We start from the raw sequence: 10,719 nt of genomic DNA on the forward strand, positions 1-10,719 counted from the left end.
CTATTAGCTTATTTGTGTATGTGTGGAGTAAAAACTGTTTACAGTTTGTATTGTGGTTTTGAGAGATTTTCCAGATTATGTTTCCCCACGTGAGCTGACTGCATTATGCTGTTGAAGAGATCTTGAGGAGGGGAAGGTGGAAAGCTTTGTGTTCGTTTTTATGGCTTCTGTGCAGTCCCACATGGGGACTGCACTTGCGCAGGCCAGCCACAGAGAAGATTTACAAGCTTCTTAGAAGAGTTAGCTCCCTTGGAGCCCTCCCCTCCCCCCGTATGCGACCAAGCCCTAATGGCTTTTCCCGCCTATTGGTCACGTGACGGGGGGGTGGGGAGCACTTTTCCCTCAGTTCTTTTTCTGCCGTCGCGGAGAGAACACACAACTTTGATTCGTCCAATATACTTACCGTGAGGTGATTCGGAGAGATTCGTGTCGACCTTCGTTTTCGCGGTCGGTATACTCGGGCTACAAAACCGAAAGAGAGTTAGTTTTTTTTTTTTTAAAGGCTTTCTTTAAGAAATGCTGCACATGCGGTACTAAGATGGCAAAGGTCGACGAACACTTCGACTGCCTCATCTGTCTGGGAGAGAGGCATATTGTATCGGCCTGCAAGGCGTGTGCCCGGTTCACGCATAAGTGCCGCATAGATAGAACAAAAAAGCTTAAAGCGGCGCTCTATGAGAAATCCATATTCCCACAAGGGAGGGGAGAGAGGGTGGCTTCGTTGGGATCACAGGCCTCAGTGGCGTTCCACCCCAAGAGAAGTCTGCAGGCTTCTTCCCCTAAATTGATAGCAATGCCGTTGCGAGGAGTCGATGCGATCAAGGTCGAGCCCTGCTCCACGCCGTTCTCCGTCGTTGAGGGCCTCGACGTCTACGGGGGGCGACCCTCTCTTGGAGGCGAAGAAGTTTCCGTCGCCTCGCCATCGCTCACCGTCGAGACGGAGTGTGCAGTCCCCGAGGAAGAGGTCTGTGTCTCCACACCCGAAGCAGACCATGAAAGTGACTGCAACTTGGGAGAGGGGCCTTGCCCGCAGAGTAGGGCAGTACCTGCTTTTGGGTGACCTCGTACCCCATCTCCATTGGGGGTCGAACTACAATTTTCTTCCTCGGACAAGGAAGCCATTGACATTCCCAAGATAATCTCGTCTGGAGACGAAGATCCCTCTACCGGCCCGAGAACCAACGTCAGGTCTTGACACACATACCAGGGTTGGATGCCCTATGCCTATGGCCCCCCTTGCTATCCGGGGTATGGCTATATAGATATGAGACCCTACAACGTCGACCCACGCTTCGCTGGCTGGGGCGAAGTATCGCCGCTGTTCATTATGCCGAGCTCCTTGTACGGTTGCCCCGAGGTCGGTCATCATCGACGCTGTGACAACATGGAGGACGTCGCCGTCGAACTGCAGGGGGCCCACCAGCTGGCTTCGACGTCGAAGCAATTAGGTCCAGACCTACTGGCTTCGACGCCGTTCCTGAGGCAGGTGTCTCCAGACACAGAAGAGGGCGAAATAGCTTCCGAGTTGGGCTCAGAAGACACTTCGCTGGCCTTGCCAGACGATGCTGTGGGGGACCCCACACTGGTCTCTCCCACTGAGGACTTAAAATTGTCAGATTTTGGAGCAGATTTTGCAGATGGCAAGAGCTCTGAATGTGGAGGCAGTCCAATCTGGCTCCAGGCCTGAGGACCCGATTATGGGAGTTCTGTTCAGCACAGATGCTGGCCCACCCAAACTCCCGCTGATTCAGGGCATTAGGGATGTCATCTCAGTGGGTTGGCAAAAACCTGCCTCGGTGGTGGCTTCTATCAAGAAGATAGAAAACCTATACAAGGTGGCTGAGGATGGGTGTGAGTTCTTGTACAAACACCCCCAGGCTAATTCAATTGTGGCAGAGGTTCTCTCCGCCAAGTATAAGTCTGGCTCACATTCATCGCCACTAGACAAGGAGGGGTGGAAGTTGGACGGCCTAGGCCGCAAACTATATTCCTCGGCGGTCCTAGGGGCTAGGATCTCTAATTTTAGTACCCTCATGGGGTGATATCAGATGGCCCTCTTAAGGTCCTCCAGTTAGAGACTGGGAAGACACCAGTTAGCCGCATCCCGCCACATGGCGGACTGCTCTGGCAGGGCTATGGCCTCTAGCATCGTCTTGAGGCGTCACTCTTGGCTCAGGTCCTCCTCTTTGTCGGCAGACGTTAAGGCCAGGGTAGAAGACCTTCCCTTGGATGAGAAGGCCTTATTTTTTGAGCAGACTGACAAAATTCTGCATAATTTGAGAAAGCAGAAGGCCACTGCCAAGTCCCTAGGAGTCATCCAGCAGTCCACCCCCTCGTTTAGGCCCAGGTCGTACCACAGGGGCTACTATCAGAGCAAGCCATGTAGAGGCTCGTCATGGGGTTACCAGCAGTCACAGCCCCGTTTCTACCCTATCCCAGCCCAGGGAAGAAGGTTCACCCCAAGGGGCAAGGGGAAGAGAGGTGGTTACTCCCCTAACGATCAGGCCCAGAAAAAAGGGCAGGCATGACTATGTTTGGTTGCAAGTGTTCCAATGTTTCTGGAACATTTATGCTGTTTTTTCAGTAAATGGTTATGCATTTCCTCTGACTCGTGGGTCTTAAATGTAGTTAGCTATGGCTACTTCATTGAGTTCCACTCAACCCCCCAATGTTCGCTCCCGCCCTCACATAGGGGTCAGGGCACTCCTGAACTCAGTAGGGAGATTGAAAACCTACTAGAAAAAGGGGCCATCAGGGTTGTCCCGCCCAACCAATCTCTACGGGTTTTTTTATTCAAGGTACTTCCTGATTGACAAGAAAGATGGAAGTAAACATCCCATTCTGGACCTCAGAGACCTGAACAAATTCGTATATGTGCAGCATTTCAGAATGTTGTCCCTACAAGACCTGTTGCCTCTCCTGATGCGGCACAGGTGGTTTTCGGTCTTAGACCTCAAGGATGCATACTTTCATGTGGCAATCCAAAGGGACTGCAGGAGGTTCCTGAGATTCACCTGCAAGGGAAAGGTGTATGAGTTTACAGTGTTGCCTTTTGGTCTCGCCACAGCAGCCAGGGTGTTCACCAAGGTGGTATCAGAGATCGTGGGCTTCTTGGCCACTAGGGGTTGCACAATCTACCCATACTTGGATGATTGGCTGATAGTGGGGCACTCTGAGCGCCACCTGTCCTGCTCTATTCAGCTAATTACACATACTCTGGAAAAACTGGGAATGGTCATTAACTATGACAAGTCCAGATTGGTCCCCTCTAAAGTGGTGGACTTCATAGGAGCAGTACTGGACGCACCCAGGAATTCTGTTTTTCTCCCCGTTGCCAGGGTGAGAGTGATACAGAAGATGTGTCACTGGTTCATGGCACAGCGTTTCCAGAGAGCGGTCACAATTCAAAAAGACCCGCAATGGAAAAAACTACCCATGCCACGAGTTGTGGTCAGGTCCCTCTCCTGGTGGTTACAGGAGTCTAACCTACTTGCAAGAGTCCCTTTTGGGATACAAGGGCATGACATACAAGTATTTACAGATGCCTCCCTAGGGGGTTGGGGGGCACGCACTGTGGGTCCTTGGTGGCCAAGGGGCGCTGGACAGTGGCCCAAACGTCTGTTCACATTAATGTGCTGGAAATGAAGGTGGTTAGCAACGCCCTTGTTTCTTTTACAGGCGTCCTACAGAACAGATCCGTCCTCGTCTCAACAGACAACATGACAGTGAAGTTCTATATCAACAAACGGGGGTACCAACTCCCTAGCTCTGTGCAACGAGGCCACTCGCATTTGGGAGTGGGCAATCTCCCACGGGGTTGCCATCACGGCTATCCACGTGGCCAGCCTGTCCAACTGCACAGCAGATGCCCTCAGCCGGGATACTTCAGTGGACCACGAGTGGTCCCTCCGTCGTTCTTTTATCCACCAGATCTTCGACACATGGGGATGGCCTCAGATAGACCTTTTCGCCACTTCCCACAATACGAAATGTACCCTTTTTTGCTCCAGAGCAGGAATAGACCCCACATCTCTAGCAGACGCCTTCCAGCTGCTGTGGTCCCATCACCTGTTGTATGCCTTCCCACCCATCCCCCTCCTCCCAAGGGTGATGGGAAAGGTGTTCCAGGACAAGGCGAATGTGATAATAGTGGCCCCCTTCTGGCCAAAACGCCTTTGGTTCCCTGCTCTGTGGAGCATGTCGAAGGGTAGGTTCATCAAGTTCCCAGAGTCACCGTCCCTGCTGCACAGGGGCGGTGTCAGGCACCACAGCCTCCAAGTGCTGCACCTAGCGGCTTGGAGGGTCACATGGTAACAGGTTGGCCAGACAGGGTGACCCAGGTTCTGGTAGCGTCGCGTAAACCATCCACGAGATGCTCATATAGCTTAAAATGGGAAAAATTCATGAAATGGGCTGTGGAAAAGGGTGAGGTTCCCCAACAGTGTCCCATATCCTTTGTTTTTGAATACTTGTTGTCCCAAAGGACGCTGGCCTGTCTAATTCGTCTGTTAAGGTGTACCTGGCAGCAATATATGCCTTTCATGACGGGGTTAATGCTTTCTCACTCTTCTCCAATAAGCTATGCAAGAAGTTTCTGAAGGGGCTGGATAACTTATACCCACCAGTAAAAACCCCGGTACACCAATGGAGCCTTTAGTTGGTCTTAACCCACCTAATAGCCAAGCCCTTCAAGCCTCTTGTGACCTGCAATTCCTGTCTTACAAGACGGCGTTCTTAGTGGCCATCACGTCAGGGCGTAGGGTCAGTGATCTAAGGGCTCTTAGATTCGACCCCCCTTCACAAAGATCTTTCCTAACAGGGTGGTGTTGAGACCCAGTTTGTCATACCTTCCCAAGGTAGTGTCTAGATTTCACTTGTCACAAGACATCACTCTACCTGTTTTCTTCCCCAATCCGGAGACCCAGGCTGATAGACAGTTGCACTCATTAGATGTGCGCAGGGCGCTGTTGTTATAATTAGAAAGAACCAAAGCATTTAGGCTGGATAACAACCTCTTTATTTGTTTCAGAGGCCCCCACAAGGGGAAAGCAGTGTCCGCACAGTCCTTATCCAGGTGAATTGTCTCAGCAATCAGGTTGGCGTACCTTGCAGCTGGGTTGGAATGTCCGTTGCACCTTCATGCCCACTCCACTAGAGCAATGGCTGCATAGGCAGCGTTTTCCTCCATTGTCAATATTGAGGAGATCTGCAAAGCAGCGACATGGTCCGCACCGGTCACGTTCATTCGCCATTATGCGATTGATGTTGACTCCAGGTCCGAAGCAGCTGTGGGAAAATCAGTGTTGAACAGGTTATTTCGATGACCAGCTCACTCCCACCGCCTACAATGGTAAGCTTGCTATTCTCCCATGTGGGACTGCACAGAAGCCATGAAAACGAAAAACAGTGTTGCACTTACCTGTAACTGTTGTTTGTTGAATGGACTTCGGTGCAGGCACACATCCTCCCTCCTTCCCCGCAGTGGGCTGTCACTGTAAAAGCGTGCACTCCCCGCGGCGGCGAAATGGAGAACTGAGGGAAGAGTGCTCTCCACCCCCCGTCACGTGACCAATAGGCGGGAAAAGCCGTTAGGGCTTAGTCGCGTACGGGGGGAGGGGAGTGCTCCAAGGGAGCTAACTCTTCTAAGAAGCTTGTAAATGTTCTCCGTGGCTGGCCTGTGCAAGCGCAGTCCCCATGCGTGCCTGCACAGAAGACCATTCAACGAACAACAGTTACAGGTAAGTGCAACACTGTTTTTACCCCACACATGTACACAGGCTTGTGATCAAGGGAGAATTATAGGATGGCCTAGAGTGACCACCAGGCAATACCAGAATTTCTAGGTGGTGGCAGATATCAGCACATAGCCATGCACAACGCATTTGGAGAAAATTGGGAATCTGTAACACTTGCAACATTGCGATACAGATGAGGAAAGGAATGCAGCCCCAGAAGTACTTGGGATATATACAATAAATCTCTGTTTCTGTCTGCTGGCCAACAAGGATATATGTACCCAGCCTGGGATCAGTCCCTGGAAGCCTAAAGATTAAACTTCAGATTTCCTTTCATGTTTCCACAAAGTGATAAAATCCTTAAGTTGTCTGTATAACAGTAGCTCTAGCTTAATCTGTCCCCACAGTGTGCACGAGTAAGAGAGTTGCTGTTTTGAAGGGATGAGAAGCTCTGCTACAGGGGTGGGCAGATCCATCCAGGGTTTACTACACATGCCACTGCAGCACAAATTCCCAGTTCAATAACAGCTGCGTATGTTCAGAAAACATGGGGTGCTGTGTGGCCAGATAGGAATGTGGGTACATTAAACTTCCTGCTTTACAGGGAAAAGGGGCTGTGGTGACCAGGTATTCTCTGCCCAGGCTGCAGTGGCTAGAACGGGCTGTTGCCTGTAGAACAGCTTTTTGAGGTTGCTGGTGGAGCCCTAGAGTTCGAGCTCACGGTGGTGATGCAATGCTTTCTGAACCTAGAGCACTATGGGTGACTGATGGTTTAGAGAAGCACAGAAAAGCAGTTAACGAAATGTTATAGCACTTTGACCTAGAAGGAAATAAAGCCAATTGTCAGCTCTGGAATAGGTTCTGTAAGCAGGCAAGTAACTAGTGTAGTCCCTGACGCATGGATTCCTTTTCCTCTAGACATCCACCAGATCCTCCACTTCCAAATGATTTAACAGGTTTGTACTTGCTCCCCATAATACCTTTTTAAAGTACTCTAATCAATCTGAAGTGGGATCCAAGTATGTCCTTGTCCCTCCGTCTTTGTTTTTACCCCTTTTTGATACTTGGAATGCTTCGATTTAGAAGCAAAGACTTGGATCCCGTCACAGATGGGGGGGGGGATTCTTGCCACACCTTCCTGCAGCAGGCCTCAAACTCCCCCTTTCCCCGACCTATTCTTGGGGGGTGTACCCAGGAGCAACACTTTGAGTGCGTGAGTGGGGATCACACTCCACAGGAGGAAATCCATTATGTCAATGGGAATTTTAGGCGGAATCCAAGCCAAAGTACAATTTGTACAATTTGTTAGGAGTTGAAATTGCGTTATAGCTTGGCACACAACTGATAAATAACTGTAATCTTGTGTTAATGCATGCATCCTGATATTTGTAACTTGGTAACTTTACTGCCCTCTGGTCCAGGATATATACCAAAACACTAACAGTTCATATTGTGTTGACATGGCTGCCTCAAAGCTCTGATGTGGTGTCATGCTGGATGCTGTATTCTTAGAAGCATCATTGGTCGATACACTTATAAAAATAGTGTTGCTTTTTCAAGTTCAGGTTGGCATTTGCCCCTTGCATTCACCTAAGTCAAGATGAGGTTGTACTGGCATTATTCTTAAGAATTAAGTTAAAAGTCAACCTTTACTATATATTATCGCAGATGGCATTTAAAGACCTCTTTTCGTGTGTGTGTGTGTCATCTGTTTTAGGATTTACGACTCGATGCCTGAACAACCAAATGTATTCCAGACTGAGCAGCTGGAACGACTGAAAAAGGAGGTACCGGAGCTGAAAAGCTGCATTTGTCCCACTGTTAGCCACTTCAGTACTATTGGTCTATGTAGATGTTCCACTGGCTCTTTAAAACCAAGAATGGCAGAAAGCACAGAGAGTTTCTAGCGGTCTCCATGTTGGACAGAACACTGCTTAAGGCGCACATTCACAGTTCTTTCCGCGGAACAAAGCTACTAATGCCTTGCCTGTTCTTGTCTCCCAATGAAGCAATAACACATGGTCCACAGTAGTACGTTAAAGAGTTGTTGCTGGATTGTCGAATCGCGCTAAGATGCTTGGTTAGTCGTAGTGATTGGTTTTTCTCATGTAGTCAGAACTGATCAATTTTAAGTTGTAATCTGTGTACTGTAACACACCAATCTGATTTCTGAGCAATCCAAAGTGCAATATCTGCATGTCACTAGGATCCGAGCTGCCAAATGTCCTTGTATAAATGACTTAACTCCAAGACTCGTCTGATTGAAATTAGCAGTGAAAACAGTACTGTGTAAAACTTAGCTTGCAGAAAGAAGACCTCCAACGCATGCAGTTGCACTGATGAATGCATCTATGCATATGTGTGCCATCATATTGCACAACTGCAGTTAAGTCTCCCCCTGCCCCATTGCCTTCAGGTGACTGCTATCTGTGTGTGTGTCGGCTGTGGTTTTTGTGGTGGTTCTCCCCCCCGCCATTGTACATTGCAATGAATGATGTAGTATGTGTATTAGCCTTACAGGTGAAAAAGTTCCTTTTCTTCCCTGTGTTTTTTTGTATCCAGATTTTGCTGAAGCTTTGAAGATTGTAAATCACTATATACCAAATTGCCAGCATCTGACCATAGGGTTTTGTTAAAAAATTTTTTTAAAGTGTCATTGTACTTAATGGAGCAGATGCGCAGGACGTGAGCCAGTAAGTACTAAGCATGAAGCGCACTCTGCAGCAGTCCTTGTGCACTTGTGGTGCTAATAAGGTGCAAGAGCAGTAAGGGCTGAATAAAAATGCTGCGTCTTTGCTGCTGGGAAACCAGATGCTTCTATGTGTAGATGGTTAAAATGAGGCTCAGCCATCTTATTTTCTTCGTCTGGCCACTAATAAATAGATGTGTGTGTCGAAAGTTACATTCGATTCTTAAGCACGTAATCGGCTCTTGAACTTTAACCACTGGCTACTCTACACTATGTATAACTTATTCAGAAATTATGGTATAGACTATCTTGCCACCTGTGTTCGCCTGTCTTTACAAACCCGCATCCCCCCCGCGTGCGATAGCAGACAATTGAAGCCTGATAATCTATAACTTTTTACGAAGTGTTAAGGGCATAATGAAACTGAAAAAGTATTTATTTTTTCTCTCCTCTGCCTGTGGCAAATCAACCAGTTGAAACAATACACTTGTATGATATGAGTCTTGTCACTGCTGTACACGGCTGATTATATAAGAGTTCAATAAATGCAAGTATGCATCTGTGTGCTTGGTCTGTACTGCTGAATTGTTTGCGGGGGGTGGGGATGGTTGGGAGAGATGGTAGGAATGTTTCCACTCGCTTTATATAAATACATTTTCCCCTCCATAAGCAGCACACTTTTTAGGTCTCTGGGAACTATCTTTAGTTTAAAAATAAAGTGTGTTTTTATACCTAAAATTCAGTCTTGTCTCTGCTTTTTGCTTGCTCTCTAACAGTTTGAAGCCAGGCTTTTTGTGCATGTCTGTGATATCCAAGCCGAGTGGCTGAGCTTGTGCTTTGTAAGCATCTGGGATACTTTCACAGTTCAATTTAATGGTGTCTTCTACCTCTCCTTCAAGTGTGAATGCTTAATGCTGCTGTTCTGGATGCAGAAGTGTTCAGGAAGAGCACGGAGAACCATGTCCCAAAGCTTTAGCATTGCGCAGCTATAACTATTTGCTAAACTGGTCGAACTCATAAAGTTTAAAATGTACTACTATGTTGGGTGGAAAGATGGCACGCAGATGTTTTAAATAACGTTGCAAGTATGTTGTCGTACAATCCTTAAGCATCCTGGTAAAGGAAGTGCCTGGGTTGGCTCTTCTGAGCGCCTTGCGGGGGTGTGTGTGTGTTAAGGATCCTTCCACGGAAGAAAATCACCTCCACTAGTCTGCATTCCTGAATGATGGTGATTTTATGTGGTATCTGCAAGTCAACATCTTGTGAAATGCATCCCCCAAGAAGACCTCTTCCATGACATCCCTTATCTTGGACAGCTGTGTTAACCAAAGTGATAAAAAAAATATCCTGTGGGTCTGATGTCATTACCTTATTTTGCTATAAAAAGGTAAAGGTCCCCTATGCAAGCACCGGGTCATTCCTGACCCATGGGGTGACGTCACATCCCAGCGTTTACTAGGCAGACTACATTTATGGGGTGGTCTGCCATTGCCTTCCCCAGTCGTCTACACTTTACCCCCAGCAAGCTGGGTACTCATTTTACTGACGCTTGGAAGGATGGAAGGCTGAGTCAACCTTGAGCCAACTACCTGAAACCAACTTCCGTCGGGATCGAACTCAGGTTGTGAGCAGAGCTTGGACTGCAGTACTGTAGCTTACCACTCTGTGCCACGGGGTTCGCTTATTTTGCTATATTATTTTACTACTGTTTTTCCTGAACTTTACTATTTCCCCCGTTTCGTAAGAGTTCCCTGTTCAAGTTTCACTCATGGGAAATAAGGTCTGAGCAAGTTACATGATTGTATTACAACAGGGTGGCTCTTAGAAGTGTATCAGATGCCTTTAGTATAGGATGCTTGGTTTCTAGTCTACCTAACCGCTTTTGAAAAGGCCTCGAGCAGAGTGGCACCTCTGCCTCCTGAATTGTCCCCACTCACGCAACTGGGATTCAGAGGTATGTTGCCTCAACACGGTTACCTTTTTCCATACTATACCTTCTGTCAGAAAATTCCAAGTAAGTGATTTATTGTGACCTCTATTATCTTGCCTACTGTGAATCTGTGATTTATCAGGATCACTGGGTAACCTCACTGTGAGGGTGGAGTTTCTTCACACTATGCATACTTTTTGTAAGCTTTCAGAGTCTGCAAATACTGTGGACTTGAAGGGTGTTTTTAGTGTGGTCCTCAACTGAATTACATCCTTCTACGACCATTGAAGTCAGTGTGGTTAGAAGGGTATAACTCTGTTTAGGATTGCAATGTCAAGCTAGGTTAATATTAAAAATATTTTGCA

At 47.8% G+C, this 10,719-nt stretch overlaps 1 protein-coding gene across 1 annotated transcript in view; it reads left to right on the forward strand.

Annotated features, from left to right (window-relative positions):
- Positions 1 to 7,647, forward strand: part of GPCPD1 (glycerophosphocholine phosphodiesterase 1) — a 43,031-nt gene extending 35,384 nt beyond the window's left edge. The window contains exon 19 of the mRNA XM_056856255.1: positions 7,453 to 7,647. Within this exon, the coding sequence (XP_056712233.1) occupies positions 7,453 to 7,642 (190 nt within the window). The 3' untranslated portion in view covers positions 7,643 to 7,647. The remainder of the gene's footprint in view (positions 1 to 7,452) is intronic.
- Positions 7,648 to 10,719: the final 3,072 nt, after the last annotated feature.

The sequence above is a fragment of the Euleptes europaea genome, chromosome 10 (assembly GCF_029931775.1).
Source record: "Euleptes europaea isolate rEulEur1 chromosome 10, rEulEur1.hap1, whole genome shotgun sequence".
Lineage (NCBI taxonomy): Eukaryota > Metazoa > Chordata > Lepidosauria > Squamata > Sphaerodactylidae > Euleptes > Euleptes europaea.